We start from the raw sequence: 20595 nt of genomic DNA on the forward strand, positions 1-20595 counted from the left end.
TGTCTAACATCACAGCCTCTGTCTGACTCGGTGGTGTCGGCGGCAGCGGCTAGGAGGGCCAGGGTACAGCAAAAATGTTCAACGCCACCGGAAAGCGAGGCTAGGAGGCAGGACGCCTTTGGAAAAAAGGTGCTCTCGGTCGGAGCGACGACAGTAAGAGCAGCCAATTCCTTAGCGATCGTGTCCCGATATGATAGAGAAATGTGGCACAAACTAGCCCCTATCCTAGAACACCTGCCAGACGAACACCGAAAAGCAGCTATGTTACTGGTGCGGGATGGTGAAGAGGCCTCCAACCACGCTATTAATATTGCAGTTGACCTAGCAGAGTCTGGCTTCAAACAAATCAACCACGGAGTAGTGCTTCGTCGACAAGCGTGGCTCAAATGTACTACTTTCCGTCCTGAAGTCCAGGATAAAGTCCTTGACATGCCATGCGAAGGGGAACACCTGTTTGGCGAAAAGGTTGATGAAGCGCTGAAAGGGATGAAAGAAGACACGGATACTGCTAGGTCCCTCGGCGCCCTTCAAACTGGTAGAAATTTTCTCTCTTTTCGCCCCTTCAGGGGTGCTTCTGGAAACTCCCGCTTTGGAGCCTCGAGGGACCGTGGTTTTAACAGACCCTCGTACTCCTCACAAGGGTTCAGACGAGCGTCCCAGTCGGCACGTAGAAGCAGGGACTATCAAGCCTCCAGGCGGCGAGGCCCGGGTCCGTCGTCAACGAAGAACAAGCAAACCAGCAACCAATGACGGCCTTCGGAACGTCCTGGGGGGTCGAGTCTCTCATCACTTCGACCGATGGAAATGCATCACCACAGATCAATGGGTTCTAGACACGATTCGCACGGGTCATGCGCTACAATTCAAAGACAAGCCTCCGCGTCTTCCTCCTTTATTCTCGACACAGCCCCACCTACGACAAGAGGCGGCGCTTATGTTGCGAAAAGGGGCGGTAGAGAGAGTTCCTGTGGCACAGTAAGGACAAGGAGTTTATTCCAGGTTTTTCGTAGTCAAGAAGCCAAACGGCAAATGGAGGCCCATTCTCGACCTGAGGGTACTCAACAAGTGGCTAAAGAGCCTAAAATTCAAAATGCTAAAGCTCCAAGAGGTTATCAGGTCGGTGCAACCCATGGATTATCTATCATCACTAGACCTTCAAGATGCTTATTTTCACATCCCAATACGCCCACGACACAGGAGATATTTAAGGTTCGTAGTCGGGAGAAAGCATTTTCAGTTCAAGGTCCTCCCGTTCGGGCTCAAGTCCTCCCCCAGGACGTTCACCAAGTGCTTGGCCCCTATAGCGGCCCATTTAAGAAAGGATGGTCACCATGTCTATCCATATCTAGACGACTGGCTAGTCAGAGGTTCGTCCAAGGAACAAACAAGAGACAGTCTAAGGGCCACAATGTCCCTCTTACAGGAACTGGGCTTCGCAATAAACTTCAAAAAGTCCTCCGTAGAGCCTTCGAGGACCTTGGTTTTTCTAGGAGCGGAGTTTCATACACACACAAGCCTGGTGAGACCATCCAGCGAAAGAATTCAGAAACTTTAAAGCAAGGCGTCGGAATGGAGAAGCGGTACCAAGGTTTCAGTGCGCAAGTACATGTCCCTGCTAGGGACCATGTCGTCCTGCATTCCGTTGATAAACAACTGCCGTCTGTTTATGAGACCTTGCCAGGAATTTCTAGCAGACCTTTGGGCGCAGAGCCGAGGTCGCTGGTCCGACAGACTGGTCGTCGACGAACAACTGGTTCAAGCACTCTGCTGGTGGAGAGTGTCTACTCATCTAACAAAAGGAATGCCTCTACTGGAACCAGAGTTCCAAAAGACGGTGGTGACGGATGCATCGCTAAGCGGATGGGGAGCTCATCTGGATACGTTACAGGTACAAGGCCAGTGGTCGCTGCAGGAGTCCTCCCTGCATATCAACCTGCTAGAACTGAGAGCAGTGCGATGGGCTCTGAAATCTTTTCTTCCTCAACTGAGGGACTCGGTGGTGCGTGTCATGACGGACAACACCACTACGATGTTCTACTTGAGGAAACAAGGAGGGACACGTTCCAGGTCCCTATCGACGGAGGCGCAGAAAATCTGGCATTGGGCCCTGCAACACAACATGCAAATCTTAGTGTTCCACCTACCAGGCGTGAGAAACGTGGAAGCCGATGCCCTCAGCAGAAAAATGAACGAAGTTCACGAATGGGTGCTGAACGACCAACAACTACAACAAGTATTCAAGAAATGGGGACACCCTTCCATAGACTTGTTTGCGACGAAGAACAACAGGAAATGCCATCAGTCCGCAAGCAGATGGCCTCAGCAGGGCTCACTGGGGGATGCGTTCTCCTTCCCATGGACGAACAAATTCCTGTACGCATTCCCTCCATTTCCCCTTGTACGGAGGACGTTGCAATGGATCCTCAGGTACCCATGTCGGGTAATTCTGGTGGCCCCGTACTGGGCCAGACAGGTGTGGTTTTCAGACCTGCTACACTTAGCGGTGGCGGAACCGATGAGATTTCAGAAGACCCCCGACCTTCTGTCTCGACAGGAGGGGGTCGTTTGGCATCACAACCTGGACAGCCTCAAGTTGACGGCCTGGCTCCTGACTTCGCCGAATTTGGTCGGCTAACGATTCCGGAGGACTGTCGGCGTATCCTGCAAGCGGCAAGAGCACCTTCCACAAACGCCTCATACGCGTACAAATGGAGAAGTTTCTGTCAATGGTGTGAGGATCAACCAGGTTTGGCCCCGCAATCGATTAAACCGGAACAGCTCCTTCCATACTTGCTGTTCTTAGCTCAAAAGGGCCTGTCGGTATCGTCAATAAAAGTACACCTAGCAGCCATTTCCAGGTTTACTCGTCAACGGCATTCGGCACCTTTGTTCAGCGACCGCCTGATTAAGCACTTCCTTAAAGGCCTCTTTCGGAGTTTCCCTCCAGAGAAGAAATTTCCGCCGGAGTGGAGCCTCAATCTGGTCTTAACGTCTCTTATGAAGCCTCCTTTTGAGCCAATGTCATCATCGTCTCTAAAGTTTTTGTCGTGGAAATTGGCCTTCCTGGTGGCCATCACTTCAGCCCGACGTATTTCAGAAGTTCAGGCTCTAATGGTAGACCCACCATACTTACGATTCTTCAAGAACAAGGTAGTCCTAGCCACTAACCCGCAGTTCATACCAAAAGCTCCTTCAGTGTTCCATAAACACTCCTCTATTGTGTTGCCTACGTTTTTTCCGGAGCCATGCTCGGGAGCGGAGCGCATGCTACACACATTGGATGTAAAAAGGGCTCTCAAGTTCTATCTTCATCGTACGCAACCGTTCAGAGAAACGAGACAGCTGTTCGTGGCCTATGGTTTGGGGGCTAAAGGAAAAGCCATTTCGAAGCAAGGACTCTCAAGATGGGTGTCATCTACCATTTCGTACTGCCATTCCAAGGCAGGGAAGCCTCTTCGACGACGGCCAAGAGCTCATTCAACTAGGGCAGCGGCATCGTCGACAGCACTGTGGGCCGGAGTCCCTCTAGGGGACAACTGCATGGCGGCTACCTGGGCGGCTACACACACCTTTACCCGCCATTACTGCCTGTCGCAGCAACATGCCGAAGATACCCGGATGGGACAGGCGGTGCTTCGACACCTATTCCAATAAGGTAAGCCCCGGCTGAGGGGTTGCATCCTGTGGAATTTATGACTGTATATGGTTTGTTTTTTCCTATGTTAACGATTACTGATGTATACATGATCATAGGGAACGACCTTGGCGAAGAAAGTATATGGGTTTGCATGCACGCCTCCTCTTTGGGGGTGGTACTGCTATGTAATCTATTCTAAGCATGTGAATCCATGAAAGATCCAATGCTGGAGAAGGGAATAGTTTCTTACCTGTAACTCCATTTCTCCAGCATTGGTATCTTTCATGGATTCACATGCGCCCACCTGCCTCCCCTGAATATGCAAACCGGTTTCCCCACTACTTTGGGGGCCGAAATCTGAGGGAGCGCGGGGGCGGGTCCTGTATTTATATCATGACGTCCTGACGTTGCGGGCACGCATGATACAAAACGAGGTGGATAGGACGCATAAGCGTCGAAAAAGTTTTTCCTACGGGAAAGGGTCTATATAATGTACCGGGGATTCCCAGCCTGACGACGGGGAATATTCTAAGCATGTGAATCCATGAAAGATACCAATGCTGGAGAAATGGAGTTACAGGTAAGAAACTATTCCCTTTTGGCCGATTCCTGTGAAGAGTGTGAGTAGTTGGAGTAATAAAGTGGGATAGTAGTGGTGGCAGAGGTAGAGATAGTAGGTGGCGGGAGTAGCGAGCAAAGGACGTTAGTGGTACAGTGGGGGTTGGTAGGTGAAGGGTGAGCAGGGCACTATATCCCTGGGAGTTCCTGAGGGTCAAACGGGGGCTAGTAGAAGGTGAGCAGGGCACCATATCTCTAGGGGTTTGTAATAGTGAGAGAGGTGTGCAGGGGACCATATCCCAGAGTGATCTAGAAGGTAGTAGAGTGAGGTAGTGGTAGTAGCAGAGAGGGAGCAGTAGTCGTCGTCGTGGTGGGAAGACTAACAGTCAGTGAAAGAACGGGAGTAGCTATTGGTACAGAATTGAAGGGGAGTTAGGATTAGAAGAATAGTGAGAGGCAAAGAAGAAGATTGAGAGGAAGGATGGAAAAGGAATAATGGAACTAGGATAGTTGGGAGTAGAAACTAATAAGAACAAGAGTGGGAAAGGTCGAAGGGTGGAGGTAGAAAGGTGGAGTAAGAGATTGGAAGGGAGATTAGCCTACAAGGTTAGATTAGTGAAGGGCCAAGAGTGCGAGGTTGTGGAAGGAGTTTTACGTGACGCTGGGTGAAAGGCACCATTCCCCATTTCCCAGCAACTAACCAACGATAGGAGAGGGAGAGTTGGAGGTTCCCTAGGTAGTCAGAGAGCCAGCGCCTTAGGGAGAACACCATTCGTTGTAGTAAGAAGAGAGACACACTGGGGTTGCCGATCGATAGACTACCAACAGCCCAAAAGGGATGTCTGGGGCTGGGAGGTGAATTCCAGGCCCAGGGAAGTTGAGAGGGACGTCCCTAGCGCCAATTACCCCGAGTGCCATAGACACCAGGGAATTAAGGAAACGGAAGCACCATTCTGACAATGACCTCATTACGAGGCTGGAGGTAGTACAGGCACGGCTGCCACCGGTATTCATTTTTTTATGGTGCCCAGAAAAGGGCAATTACTGGGTCATTACGACCTTGCCGGACCCGGTAATTGCCCTTTTCTGGGCGCCGGAAAAAATGATTCCCCATTCGAGCCCCATATGGCCCAATGGGAATGGGGAGGGTGGTAGCATCGGTTCCGTTAATAACTGTACTGGTGCTACCATCATGTTCTGCTCGCGGGTGCTGGTACGGCCACCTGGTCAGACCTGGTGGCTGCAAGGGCATCCGCGAGCAGAACTCGTATGGCGGTACGGTAGCAACGGTGCCAGTAGCGCTACCGGCATCGGTGTTGCCTTACTGCCATACTTATGAGGCCCAATGTATTTTAATAAACATCATCAAACTTTTTATTCAAGAGTCAGCATGGTTCTTCGTAGCAGACCACCCAGTCACAGCAGTGTGCAATAGAACAAACACCCTCTCACCAATGAACAGATGAGCACTAACACTGTGAGCTTCCCCTACATGCAAAGAATAGGTTCAACAGCACTGAACAGGCCTGCTTGAATAGGAACCGTTCAGGCAAATAGAATGCAAGCATTCATCCTGTAGAGCAGATGAGTGAATTGGTGCAATGCAAAGCAAGAGTAGAAGATAAGCACACCGTGAACCGATAAGGAATGGGTCTCTGCGGTAGACTCTCCCCTCACAGATAACAGTTGCAACATTGGTGTGGGGTGCACTCCTGAAGCTTAAAGAGCTATGCCATGGACCTCAGTAGCTCATTCTTTCCTCACATGGAACAGGAGTGTTATAGGCCTAACAGTACAAAATTACCTTTAAGTCAACGGTCACAGCAGAAGGGGTTCCACTCGCATACAGAAAGGACTGCGTGGGATGGAACATTGCAAGCACTCACGTTGAACTGGTAGATGAAGTGGGATCAGGAAAACTCCACGCAGTAGACATGTTGTAAAGCGGAATAAAAAAAAAAATCACCTTTAGGACAAATGATTTTATGTACCTTATCCCGGCCCTTCTACAGCTGGTTCACTTCCTAAAGCATGCTGCAGAAAGGGATATTATTATTACAGAAGGATAAGTCACTAAATACGGCTTTCATTCTTCCTCTACAAAGGTCTGGACATTTGAACTCTTCTGTTTATATTTGAATTTGTAAGACAAACCAACCTGGCCAATTACAAGTAAAGCAAACCTGACTAATATTATGTGTTTTTATTTTTTTATTTTAAAGATTTGATACCAGAATTGTCTGTTAAGTACTCATCTACTGGAACGAGTACTACCTGATGGTATGGCAGCGTTGTGATACAATAGCGCAGAGAAGGAAGTGCTCAATTCTACAATCTATGGGCCTCATTACAAGAAAGACTGTGCAGGAAAAAACAGGTGGTAATTTAATTTTAACACAGAATTACCACCATTTTTACCGCACTGCTGAACTACAGATTTGACTTGGAAGTGGAGGATTTTTCTCCCACATCATGTTGGTGGTAAATCAGACACTTTAAGGCCACATTATGGTGCAGTTACTGCAGGTGGTAATCCATACAAATTCTGCATGGAGTCTGGTGGACTAAAACATGGGTATTAGTACCACCCTACCACCGCTTGTAATCCTGTGGCACCAATTGACAGTAAGCAGGTTTGGCAGTAATTTGGTGGATTTACTGGTGAATGAACGCGAAAATCGTAATGAGGGCATATATGCATTATACTTAACTCATACTTAACTCAACACGTATTTCCAGATACACAAAACAGAAATTGAATAGAAAGAAACCATTCCTGCTCTGTGCTGTCCAGCGCACCAGTAGGTAAATTCTGTATAGGTTTTTTGGACATCAAAATACTTTGTTTGAACTATTGTGTACCTAGCAATCAAGTGTATGTTGGTAACTTCGCTGCACGACTCCAGTTACTGTGTGTTGGTTGCATTTTGGTTGGAGAAACTTATTGCCGGCTTGGTTAGGTGTTTTGAAGTGACCACACTGACTTCACCAGATCGACCTGGTATTTTATCCCCACATAAACAACAGCAGATGTTGGTAGTAAAAGCATATCCCCAGCCATAGACCATCCCTCTGGAATAAAGAAACTAGAAAAAGGCTACATGTCTCATAATTCCATTCTTGAACAAAACCAAAACCCACACTCCATCCAGAGAAGGGAATTTTGGACCTGAGAGGGGATGGACCATATAGAAGACCCACTCAGCTCACTTAGGGCAGGAAAAAGACTGGGAAATATGTCCCTGGGCCAGACTGTCCAAACCATGTTCATGACCAACAGGAAATTGACTAAATCTCCCATAGTCCCTCTTTCCAAACCGAGGAAAACCCAGACCAATGAGCAAAACTCGCTCACAGATTGGGGATCAGAAAGGGTAACCCATGACAGTGTTTTGGGGCAGCCTAGGGGAACACAAACCCCCTTGCACCTTTGCTATCCAAAGGGACGGCAGAAATCCCAGTCCTTTCACATACTGTTAATGGACACATGGACAGAGCCCTGCTGCCTTTCACAGTACCAGGAACACTGGAGAACAGAGAACTCTGTCTCCCTTGTGCTGGCAATTGTGAGGAAGAAAAATCACCTGCAGCTGAAGCCTTCATTATTAGCAAGGAAAAGGATACCAGCACTGCACCAAACCAAGGAGAAATGTTTTTTCCGAACACCCAAACCAAAGTGCACTTAGCTGTTTGACACCGATCATCAAAACGAAATTCGGAGAAGAGAAACGCCTGAACCTGAGACAGGCCAACAAACCAACAGCTCCTTCCCAGCCAGCAACAAGCACAGAATGAAGTGGGATCCAAGATGGCAGCTTCCCCATTTAATGACCTTGTCCATGAACTTAGGACTACAAACCATCCCAGCCCTGAAGCATGCCCACGGCAGGCATGTGACCCCTCAGACCAATAAGCGGGAAGCTAGTCAGTTGAAGCTCTCCGCACCTATGATAAAGAGGGTAAGGGAAGTTTTGTGGTACAGAGAAAAGTTGCGATGTTAAATAGGAAGAAGGTTGCTGGAGCAGAAAGGAATGTTGGTGGCTGGCTGTATGACCTGGAGGGGGAAGACCAGATTGAAAGCCCCAAAGTGGAGGGGAGAGGAAAACTGCTGGGCTGACTGTAAGAACTACAGTGGAAAACACAGATTGCAAGACCCAAACAGGAGGGGAAGAGTCCTGGGCAGATTTTAGGACCTAGAGTGGAGTGGTAAATTTAACTTCCCGGAGAAGAAGGGTTGATTGCAATATGCGGGTAGGAGAGACTGATGTAAAATCTGGAGACCGTACGAGACTGAAAGCTGAAGACCAGGAATCCAGAAAAGGAAGATGATTGAAGCAGAGACCAAAATGCATGTGAATAGAGACCTGACCACAGCCCTAGTCAAGAAAAGGGCAGCGGAAGCAAAGGTGGAGACCTTTTATGAGGGAAGGTGAAGGTAAATGCTCTGACCAAGGGGAAGTCTGAGCCGGAAATGGCAGAGGTCCCGAGAAGAGAGAGGAAGGGCCCAAAGGCGGAAGAGAATGGAAGGGCAGGCCTAGGAGTCAGAAAAGGTGATGAGAAGGAGGACGCAAAGAAAGTAAAAGGTACCCTGAGGAATAATCCAGGACAGAAAAACAAACCGGGTCTTTGTGTGCATTAGGGAACGCTATAACAAACTCCAACATCCTGATACCGTTAAAAAAAAAAAACGTACACTTGAATATCCTTGTTGCGTCATTTGTTAAAACTTGTGACAGTAGGATTGTCAAAGGTCTCCATCTTTCAACATTGCAATCCAGTCTTCTTAACGTTGACATTCTGGTCCAACTGCAGTTGGCCATTAAAATGAATTGGACTGAAGTCAGATTGTGGATGACCACAGTATGAACAGGCCTGTTTTTAGACTAAAAATGACTGTAAAGATCTGGTTAATGCAAATTCATTTCAGTGGGGGAAGTTTTCAATACTGGGATAAGTGGCTTTAGCTCAGTTGGATGAATGTAGGTTTGGTCCTGAGTGACAAAACCATAAAGGAGGGGTCTGCACTTGTCAAAGCTTACTGGCAGTGCAGAGATTATTCAGGAGGTGACCATTACCTAATTATATTTCCGTGTGTGTATATGTGCTGTCGTTTGCTTTGAGAGTTCATGCATCACCTAAGTTTTACAACGAATTGTACATGATCTGGAGTAGTGGTCATGCTAAAATCATTTGTCAGAATAGTGGTAATAATGTAAAGCTTTTTGTGCAGACCCCATCCTTCTTTTCGTTTTAGGTGCAAGCCCAGAGTACCACATTCTCAGTTTAGCAATACTGCTCAAACCTACCAACTTGACTTGAAAGCTCGTCCTCACTCCACCCACACACATCTGAATTGAGAATGAAACCACCTAATATCTGAATGGAGACGATTGCATGGGCTAGTTCTGTTTTCCTCATAGCATAAGTACTTATTTGTGCCATGCAAGTCATATATGCAATTATTTTGCCCATGGGTAGTAGACCTTATATTATTTCTATAATAAAGCCAGCCAATTCGATAGACCGTTTTATTTGCAGCTGCACCCGCTATGTTGTACTGTTTTCATGTATCTATCTGTTATGTATGACAGTTACTATAAAATAGCATGGTGTGTGCCATATTTAATACATTATAGCCACAGAGGGGCAACTAGATTGTTCTACAGGACAAACTAGATTGTTCTACAGGACAAGTAGATTTGTCTAACACCTTGTCCTTTGGACAAGTAGATTTTCTTTTCTTTCTTTGCTCTAATGCCCCTTAGCTCGCAGTCTCTCGTCCCCCCATCTTTGACATGTGCTCGTACCTATAGGCCTTCCACTACTTATTTCCTCCTGCCCAGCCACTGGCTTCTACTGCACTTCCTCAGGGCGTTACCCCATGTTCATTCCTCCGACCAATCCAGGCTCCCTTTGTTGTAGGATTTGCCTCTGTCATTTGGTGGTTTCTCTTTCACCTCTCCATACTCCTTCTTATCTCTCTCCTACAGTCAGTTGTTGCTCCTCACCCTTCTCTTCTTCCATCCAACCTCCTCCTAATCCACTCGCCGTAAATCCAACATCTATTATTGCAGTTATCCGTCTCTGTACCTCTTTGTTTAAAGTTTTAAATCATTCTCTGCTGCATCCATTATTCCCTTGCTGAAAGCCTTGTAGCCTTCCTGCAGACCAGGTATACCCTCCCTGTGCTTGTAGCTAGCTCTCCTGCTGAGTTGCTAGCCAATCCGCTGGCAGAGGTATTCATACATTTGTTATGGAAGTAGTACAATACTCTCAACGAGTCGATAGTTACCCTATTGGAGAAAGAAACGTCTCTTGACCCTTCTATTCTGGCCAATTATGTTCCCATTGCTGGCTTGCCATAGATCTCAAAACTCATAGGCTGTTGGATGTGAACCAATCCGGTTTTGATTCACAACGTGGCAAAGAGACCACCTTCGTGCTGGTCTGGTACGATATCTTGTTGTATGCGGAGGCTGGGTCTCGCGCCCTGTTGGTAATGCTTGATGTCTTGGCCGCATTCAATATGGTAAATTATGTTTTTGCTTTCTCGATTATCTTATACTATCGGAGTCTCAGATTTTCAGCTACATATTCCCTTCTATCAATCAAATAAGTACATTTAGTACACAAAGTACATAATATAATATATACTTGGTGTGTAATAAAAGCAGTATATGCCATAAGGACAGATTGAACGTCCTAGATTACATTAAAGGTCCACTACGGGGTGGTAGGCACATAAGACTGAAAGAGAATGGGAAGGGAAGGGACCCAGATGTTATAATAGTCGATTTAAAACCTCTAGGATATGGTGTTTGAAAAAACAAATACACACATCACCGTAAATGAAGGGCCTAGAGGTGGGGAAATAATTTCTAAAACACAGCCAGAAACCACCAGAAGACATGAGGAATGTAGATTGAGAGCACCAATGTTTACACCTCTGGGGAAAATGGATACAATGTCACCAGTATTACATACAGTGTAATCAGGCATTCATTCACTTTAGCAGAAGTGGAATACATAACTTTTATAATACATTAATATAAACTATACGATTAGTGTACTAACTACTTTAATGTTTACATTTGTACTGTACTGCGCACTGAGATCATGTATGTTTGATTAATGCACTGGAAATCTTTTTGCTTTGTACTTTTGTATTTACTTCGTGTTTGCTGATCTGAACAAAATTCAATTAAAACAAATCGCTGTTGCATGCTAAAATTCCAGTCTTTTGCCTAAAGCTCCCGGGACCCAAACCGGATGCAGTAATAATGTATAGGGGCATGTAAGTACCCCCAAAGTCACTTTGCAAGTTTCAAGGGAGTAAAATGGTCCACATAGAAATCAACGGTACAAAGTCCATCGTCAATCTGTGTGCATGGGGGGAAATGGGGTTACGTCCCCAGTAAAGAAAATGCCATCAATGAAGAGTTCTAGGGGCAGGTAAAAGGTATGAGGATCAGTGATCCCAGAAGAAGATGCTGCACCGTAGGGGAAGCGCCCCATAGAAAAATGCAGTGGAACCCCACCTGATAATGGTCTCAGCCACGGACCACAGGGATTCCTTAAGTGCCATTTAACTCACCACCTGCAGGGCCTAGAGGTAGGTACACATTGTGTTTGTTCACAAGAAGTCGGTTCCAGGAAAGCTAAACAACCTGGTAACTACAAGATCTCTTTTCCCAGCGTGGTCTACAGGATCCAACTTTGGACGATCCCAGTGGCAGAAAAGAAGAACCAACAGCCATCCTTCAAGAAAACCCCTCAAGCCAGAAGCAGAGGCAGCAGTGAGGAAGAACAAAAGGATGGGAGAAATGTGTAAAGCAAGTTGTAGCTGCCCAGCCACGTAAAATTGGCCCACCGTGAAGTCTACAATGGGGACGTCAAAGGGCAGTCCAGAAGATCATATGAGGTGGTGGTTTGGGGGTCTCAACATCTTTCCAAGTGACGGCAGTGACCAGCCCCTAGTCAGGTAAGTAAACCTGCTTCTTCTGAAAATCAAAATGGAATCGAGTGTAGCCACAGGGCCTCCCCTAATTGTTCCCACGCACACAGGCTGACCCAAGCAAATCCACCAATCACTCTAGGTGGCTAGAAGCAAAAGGGTAGGCAGCCAGCCAAACTGTTTGGCCCCTAAATCTGTCACTCAATCCAGACCAACCCAATAAAATGTGATATGAACTGCCCGTGGCCAGTAACTGATACACGCCTGTTCAAACCACTACAGGGGTTGCATGACTGGTCTCACAAAAAACCACATGTGTGAACACAGGCAATTTTTGGCCTTCCTTGTTGTTCCTTTGAACTAAGGAAGCCCCTCAAGCAAAATGGCTACCAAACAGTACATTGGGCCTTCCAGTGTAGCCCAGGACACCACAAATGTGGTGCTTAAAAAAGCACCCCTCGATCTGGGGGCCTTATGGGCATCCCAGGAGTATATACTCTGAGTAAAAAGGGTTTGCAGTGGCAGGGAGACTTCAGTAGAAGTTCGTCTGACCACTAAAAATAGGTCTGTGATCCAAAAATAGAGAGAAAAGCAAAAACTCAATAGAACCCTAAAAATCCCCGAAATGTTGTCTTAACACGGGGTTTGGTGTATTTCCCACTACAATGAAGCATTCACAGTATACCACCTGCTTCCTTATAAGAACATTCTTGCCTAATAACACCATGCAGTAATCCCCTACCTCCTGCAGGTGGCAGGATGAGGTAACTAGGATCTTCCCCACACCACCACCAAGCCCAGAATCGCACAGCTTGTGGCGGCCCCCATGGTGACCCCACCATCCACCTTTGTGCTTAGACAGGGGACTTTATCACAGTGCCCATTACCCCACCGTTAAACGCCAAATTGAGCAGGAATAGCAGGGCAAGACTTACAGCTGCCCTTTGAGGAAATGTGCAGGAAGCAACTGTCCTTTACCTTTTGTGAAGCGTTCCATATTTTTACATAAACAGTCCCAATCTACCTTGCTGCTTCTATCTCTTGCTGCTCTCCTCCTCACACCCTATGATCTAGCACCCTCCTCGAATTAGCTGTTGCTTGTACACACAAAATGTCCAACAACTTTAGTAGGCTCTCAAAACTCCATCTCCTGCTCCCACCTTCCCCAAGCATTCTTGTGGCTGACCGCCACGGTATATATGTAGACGCCCCGTAAACCGTTCTCTGTCCCCAGTTCATGTCTTACTATTCATTTGCCATCACCCATAAAACCAGCTCCTTAGTGTTGCCGTCACCCTGTAGGCAGGAGCAACTGCAGGGGAACCAGGAGCTACCAGATTCTCCTTTAACTTTTTTGTTTTTGTCCATTTTGTATGAACCATTGTGTTTAAATGTGTATTAGTTGTGTTTTAATTGTTCTTTATTAACATTCTCAAATACTAAAATGTTAATATCACATTTACATGTTTGGAAGGCACCAGTTGGCCGTAGGCGCCAAACGTAGCTCCTGGTAGCTGTTGGCTTCAAGTGAGCCAGGCTCTATTCTGCTAGAAGCAGGAGATCAGTAGCTCCCAGCTCCCCTCAATTTCGAACCCTGAAGTGGCATAAATACCTCACGGATATGGAACTAGAGTGGTTCTGCCACAGTCTTTAAGCATTAATTAGGCGCAGTACCAGCCTCTTTGGACCAGAAAATGACATAAGCAAATGGCAAATCCGTCTATGACTTTGCCATTTCATAGCTCCATGTGTATGGTCTGACGTCAATCCAATGCTTAAAGACTTGACCAGAGTACAGTCTTGTGATCTGGCAAAATAGAAGTGCCATTGGTGGGACTAATCCATTTCATTTGGCATGTTCTCCATCTGAAAAAGGAACTTACCCAGAGTTCCTTCTGCTTTCCATAATGTATGCATCACACTAGGTTTTGAAGCGTCTTTGTTTCAATGTACTGTACCTTTATAGATAAACAGTGACAAATAATGATTGTGTAGTTCTTTTGGCAGCCCAGAATGTGATTGATAAACATATCTGATGGAATACTGCATTGGAAGTAACATGAAAGGAGGCTACTGAGCATTTTTCATAACTAGAAATGGCTTTGTTAACGTGGTATGTAATTGTTTTTTTTCTTGTGTCATAGGTGTTCTATACTCCATGTACAAGGAGTACATCAAACCACAATTTTCCAGCCACTCCGAAAAATGAATCGTTTCACAACTGTTCATGCAGTAATTGTTCTTGTTGGTCTCTGTGAAATTAAAACAAAACTCCTCCTGTTCACACATCACACTACCAGGCTGAGGCTAGTCGTTCTGTTGGCTAGCAACTCTGGATGCCCTGGTCTGTCGAAGCTGGATCGACCATATGAACAGGAGGACACGATAGTACTAATGTCAATCTGCCTCTGTGACTGCCAGATGTGCCGATTGCACTGTTGTATTAACTGCACTTTTACTTTTTAAATGTAGGTTTTATTGCACGATGTGTAGTGTTCACAGTGTGAGTATTGAAGATTGCAATACAAATTATTTGTGTCGGATTTTGCGTTACCTTCTGGATGAAGCAGAACTCCCTCCCTGCCCCCCCCCACCCTCCCCCTACACTCCCAATTGTTCTTCATCCCTGTGATTTCCTGATCCATGGAAAACCAACCTGCCTACTCTTTCTTAAGAGGGAAACGATGCAATGAAATTGGCCTTAACGGTGCATTCTGAAGTGTTAACGCAGCATTGTTTCACCCCCTGCTCCTGTGGATGGCACCAGAACAAGCTGTATTTTTATGTATTTAAGCTGTGGCCTGTCCGCTCGTTTCTAGTTAAATTGGTTGTTACTGAAGCCTAGAACAGGCTAACCCTTACCCATTATTTAAATGTCTTGTTCGGCACATGTCCGCAGGAATGAATTAGACCTTTCAGAAATGTTAAACTGTGCACCATTATTTTCTTGTACCCTTTAATATATGATGCAAACCAGATCATTGGATGTTTTGAAAAAAGATACACTAATTTTGTTATGTCACCTTGTCAGAAATACTTTTTGGTATCCTGCAACTGTACAACCTAGGAATAAAAAAAAAAGAAATATTCTCAAAAAAAAAAAAAAAGCAGAGCTATGTTTCTGCAATGCTGGAGATGTGTACTGCACCATCATCTTGAGAGGTAGCATGTTTCTGCCCCCACATAGTTGCCAACTACTTTGGCAGCAAACAGGGCACACTGATCCAGTCAGGACTTAACTACATAAACCTTGTCGTTTCCACTACAGGGAAAAAACACCACCTCCAGAAACCGCTTGTTACCATTTGCCACTGCTTACTCTCCGTCCATTTCCAAGCCACAGACCAAGCACTTGTTTCACAGAAAGAGGGATTTAAAGCTCTCTTCACAGAATTCCCTGATCCACTCCTATACTCCCCTCAAAGGAGTCCGGCATGTAGGACCAAATAGACCCCACATTGAACAATTTGCACTAGCTACACCCTCTTACTTGAGGCTGCATGCATCAACAACAAAGTGCCCATCATACCTATCGGACAAATTATCTGTATCCGAACAGCCTGTACAACCTGTGTCCAGGCACTAGCCAGATTGAAAATGCCAAAAATACAAAAAGCCAAAGACCAGCAGACAACTTTTGACTACTTCCCTAGAATGTGGTACAGTGTGCCCCTCCCCATCCCCAATCATTTAGAAACCCTTGCTAACCACCGTCGCAAATTAATATCACTTTCTTGTCAGACAATAAGGGACGTTATTCCCCAATTGAACCACCTAAAGACCGTCCCGAGCCAAATTAGCTTTGACCTGAATCCATGTGTTAAACCAGGCTAACCTGGATCAAGCTTCCAAGCCAACAAACTCCTGATTCTGCAACAACACCACTTATCCAAACCTCAATTGAAATACTTAATGACGTTAATGTTAAGGCTCTTCCAGGAGTCCCAGACTGCACCCTAGCCATGACCATTGTCTTTAACAATATGACTAATACAGACCTGCGATCTTTTAGTGCAGAAGTAAGCTGTGGTAATTCCACTGTTGAAAGAATCAACACTGGACCCACTCTACACTGACAATGATTGCCAAATCTGCTGTCTGCATTACCCAGTTACGTTAGTTGCTGGAGAGGAAGTGGGCGAACAAGATTACTCGTTATTTCGATTTGCATGGCCCACTGCATACATCCCAATCTGATTTTTAGTTCTGGCTTGGATACAGAATCTGTTTTTTAATCATCCTTGGACAACCTCATATCTTGGTGGGCAGATTTGGTGTATGTGCCTTGCCCCTCTTGAAACCATCAGCTAATTCACTAGTGTGAACGTCATCTACTGGAAACACTTGCCATGTTAGGCATTTCTTTGTTGGTCCTCAGATGGTTAGCATTATTTCATATGCCTCTGACCCACAGTCTGTGATGTGTGGTCCTGCAGGGGTCGACTTTTTGCCCAGGTCTTTTTAAGGCATACCTCCAGGAATATTCTGGTTGTCAGCAGACCCTTTGACAATTTAGAATTCGATCAGCCCACGGTCGCTTTCCAGACCTCAGCTCAAGGGTCAAAAATCCAAAGAGCCTTTTATTACCGGGCTCAGTATTTTTCATCATTCATAGTGGATTCTAGCATCTAAAATGAAGACACCCTCTTGCTTATGTAGGAAAATCACACAGACCAATCCTATGAACACACTATCCTTGTGCAGTGCAACTTGCACTGGCATTCAATTCCAAAATGTGTTCCCTTAAAGGCACTTTATGAAGCCAATCACGCCTTGTACACGATGGAACTGTCATTCTATAAACATGGGGGCATTTGCGCTCTTCAGGACAGTTATTAGTTCAACTCCTCATGTATTGCTGAATCAGTATAGGAGGAAGAGCTTTCTCTATGCAAGATGCACTTTACTGGAATCCTCTGCCATTTGAGGACCAGGCCACAGTTCACCATCTCTGCTTTTGGAAATCTCTGAAGGCCTATTTAATCAATGAATAACTCTATAATGTACAGGTTGTCCACGAAAATATCCATTGGTGTTAGAGCAATTAATAAAACAACACAAAATAAAATACCCTACTCCGTCAGGTACTGTACAAATGTGCTACTCCCACTTCAAGCTTTTGAAAACTATCATCAAAACGTGCTCGCCCCACACTGCCTCCTCTACTGCTCTCTAGCTGCACATGCGCCTTTGCCCCCTTCCCTTCTTTGTTCAGCGCACACCATCCTCAGCTGGATAAGTCTGCGCTTCAGAAATGCGTGAAGTAAAACTAATGGCTTGCGGAGCTGTCGCTCAAACACTGTTGTGTTTTGACCAGTGCACTGGCAAAGACAACACGTTGAAGGGGCAAGCCAACTGAATAAAACACTTAGGATGTGGAAACCATTTGAACATGGGCAACCAATGGGTGAGGATAAAAATGTTCTAGGCTGTAAGGTTAACACATACAGCATCTTGTTTGTATTTGCTTTGTGACCGCCTGATTATTTTCCTTCAAGTTATGGCACACTATGAGGTTGGGGAGGAAGCCTAATGGGAACTACTGCTTGTTAATGTGCATTCATCATGGTGTATCGTGCCCGAGAACCAGTAGCCCCCATTAAACCTACAACTACAGTGATTGCCATGAGTTGATGGTAGTAACTGTAGTAAACTGCAGTAGTACTGTCTGCATCACTTGGCCATGTTCCAGGGGCATTTATTAACATTCTGAACATGTTAGTATTTAATTAAAAAGTTATCTGTCAATGGTGGTGGTGGTGTTTACTTTTTATCTTGAACCCACATTTTGAGTGGAGGTTGCGCTTCCTGGTCCGGGGCCTGCTCACTCAGCTCACAGGCAAATGCGACTATTGGGAAATAGACAGAAGGTATGTGCAAGGCAAAAGTCGGCTGGAGTGTACAGTGCCCTCATGGCAACTAGCGATAACTGAAGCTGCAAGGGCACTATTTTGAAAGAGCCGTGTTGCGGTCTGAGGCAACCTAGAGCACATGTACAAACTGTATTTCACTGAGCCCCACCCTATGCCCACAGAGCTGATTCCATCTCTAACTGGCCCCCACCCTACTAGCATATAGGTCAGGCACAATTGCAGAAGTTTGCCAGAGTCACAATGCAGAGGTGCAGACTAGAGCATGGTGGAGTGGTAAGGAGGCGAAGCGGACAGGAGACGGACAAGTACAGGTGGAATGTGTCCAAACGATAAGAAGAGGAAGAGACTGTCGGATTGGAATATAATGCAAGGAGAGTGACAACATGGCAAATGGACGAGGGAGATGAAGGGCAGAAAGGAAGAGCATGATGGACAGGAAAGGATGTGAAGAAGTCAGAACGGAAAAGGGGAGGGGATTAAAAGAAAGAGAAGCGAAAGGGAAAAAAGAAAGCAAGTGGCTTACTTTAGAACTTCCTCCCCAACAAAAGATCCTACAGTGGTGGAGAGAACTTAGTTTATAAAAAAAGGTCTTGGAGGCTTATTGTCTCCAGCATAAGATTATTAATTCGCTATGGTATAGCCATTTGCCCATTTTGATGTGCCAGATCCCCACTGAAATTCGTAAGGATGCCAGATGGGGCGATCTGGTATGAGAGTCCAGCTCAGACTACTTGTGCAATGGCCAAGAAAGATGCAGCAAACAAAAGAAAGTTTGGCATGCTATAGATCCCTGAGATGCTGAGCGACTGTGGTCAGGAAAGCCGAGCTGACCTATAGGAGAGTGGGAAGCACTAAGGACTACAGTCCTAAAGAGAGCCAAACTGTTATTTGAGATCACTCTCAGTCAAAAGCTTATCCCGGCTGTCTTTGAACTAAATAAACTGGAGTGAGCTTGTATAGGATTACGAGTTGTCTGTTGATCCCTCAGCTGTATCATTCTCACCAGTCTTGCTTGGACGTATTATCCTTTAATCCAAGTTACTCTGTTGAACGGTATATTTTCTGCATCCGTGGATTGTTTTCCCAAACCTCGACCGTGGCATTTCTTTCACCAGTTTTGCTAATCGTATCTGTATCCTTTTAGTTCAAGCTACTGCAACAACCGATATAGTTCTTGCGTCCATAAATTGCCACCCCAAATCTATTGGATCCAAGCATTATTAAAGTGTGTCCTAATGTAATTATTCGGGGCGAAGAATGCAGCCAATGATTTCTCCTTTGACCTAGGGTATCTCTTATATCGGCTCTGCTCCTTTTGTTCTGTTTCCGGGCACTTCTTTTGATAGTTATGTCACAGGGTTTGCATGGACTCATTTGGAGTGGGTGGATCGCAATCTTGCCACCAAAAGATAACCCCCTAAAGCTCAACAAGCTTTGCGAAAGACAATTTTCTTAGTACAAAACTGCATCGTAGCTTAGCCCAAGTGAGGAGAAACCTGCTCTTGCCACTTGCTGAGTTGCCCCATCTGTAGACTGGTCCAGACAGACTTTTATTATTGTCACTGCCTGGGATTTCAGTTAATGGTGGGTCATCCAGGAGTAGAATAAACAAAAGTGTTCTTTGAAACTGTGATGCCAGACCTACTTTGAGAAGGTATTAGTTTATTTATTAGAAACCTCCAGGAAGTTGGTTGATGGCACTTTTAGTGGAAATCCACTTAAAGGCTGGGGCCATAAAGATTGGTGGCTTGATTTTTAAAAGTTTAAGCAGAGGGCAGAGCTTGGTACAGCTGCCAAACCCGGCCAAGTCACCATGTGGAAGGTACCAAGATTTGTAAACGGAAAGCATTAATTGAAGGAACAAGCAATTTCATCAACCTAATAAAAATGTGAATGGGACAGGACTCCCAGGACTAACCACAGGTGGAATGTCATCCCCATGCAATACCTGTACTTGCTAGATGTAATGGCCCACATCCCAGAGGAGCTTCGATTGTCCTTTCTTAAGGAACAAATAATTCTTATTAAACAATGATTGGCCTGAGAGCTCTGAATCAAGTTATTTGGGATTCAGAAAACTCCAATCCTGATATTATTTAGGTTTTGACAGAAAGTGTATTTCATTGTTTATATTTTGTGTGCCTGGAAGCTTTCGGTGTGGGTTCTATTTAAGACCTTTACAGCAGACCTGGAGTTGGAGCATTCACCATTACTTTAGTTTATATAATGAGAAAGTATCCCTGTTTGAAAAACCTTTTGATTGTTTTAATGTTTGCAGGAATATAAGATGGCTGGCATTGCTGAGAGACATACTTCCCTTTTCTCTGGTGTTGATTGCTGCTGACAGGGTGCTACAGTGCTCGTCGGTAAAGGGTTACCCCTTTGCTTCTGAAGAAGCAGCAGTAGTACTGAAAAACAGATTCCAGATAATTCATGGATTTTGCTAACCTCCTTTTCTGAAACCCTTGAATTTGACTTCTTTAAGCAAACATTCAAAGTTTGCTGACATTTTGTTCCTTTTTGCTCTAGCAGGAATGATTAAATTTGAGACAATAGTTATCAAGGGACAGATC

At 45.5% G+C, this 20595-nt stretch overlaps 1 protein-coding gene across 1 annotated transcript in view; it reads left to right on the forward strand.

Moving 5' to 3' along the window:
- HIGD1C (HIG1 hypoxia inducible domain family member 1C) overlaps nt 1-17897 on the forward strand; it is a 130563-nt gene extending 112666 nt beyond the window's left edge. The window contains exon 4 of the mRNA XM_069653365.1: nt 14294-17897. Within this exon, the coding sequence (XP_069509466.1) occupies nt 14294-14358 (65 nt within the window). The 3' untranslated portion in view covers nt 14359-17897. The remainder of the gene's footprint in view (nt 1-14293) is intronic.
- Nucleotides 17898-20595: the final 2698 nt, after the last annotated feature.

Source organism: Ambystoma mexicanum, chromosome 3q (assembly GCF_040938575.1).
Source record: "Ambystoma mexicanum isolate Mex_15411 chromosome 3q, UKY_AmexF1_1, whole genome shotgun sequence".
Taxonomy (NCBI): Eukaryota; Metazoa; Chordata; class Amphibia; order Caudata; family Ambystomatidae; genus Ambystoma; species Ambystoma mexicanum.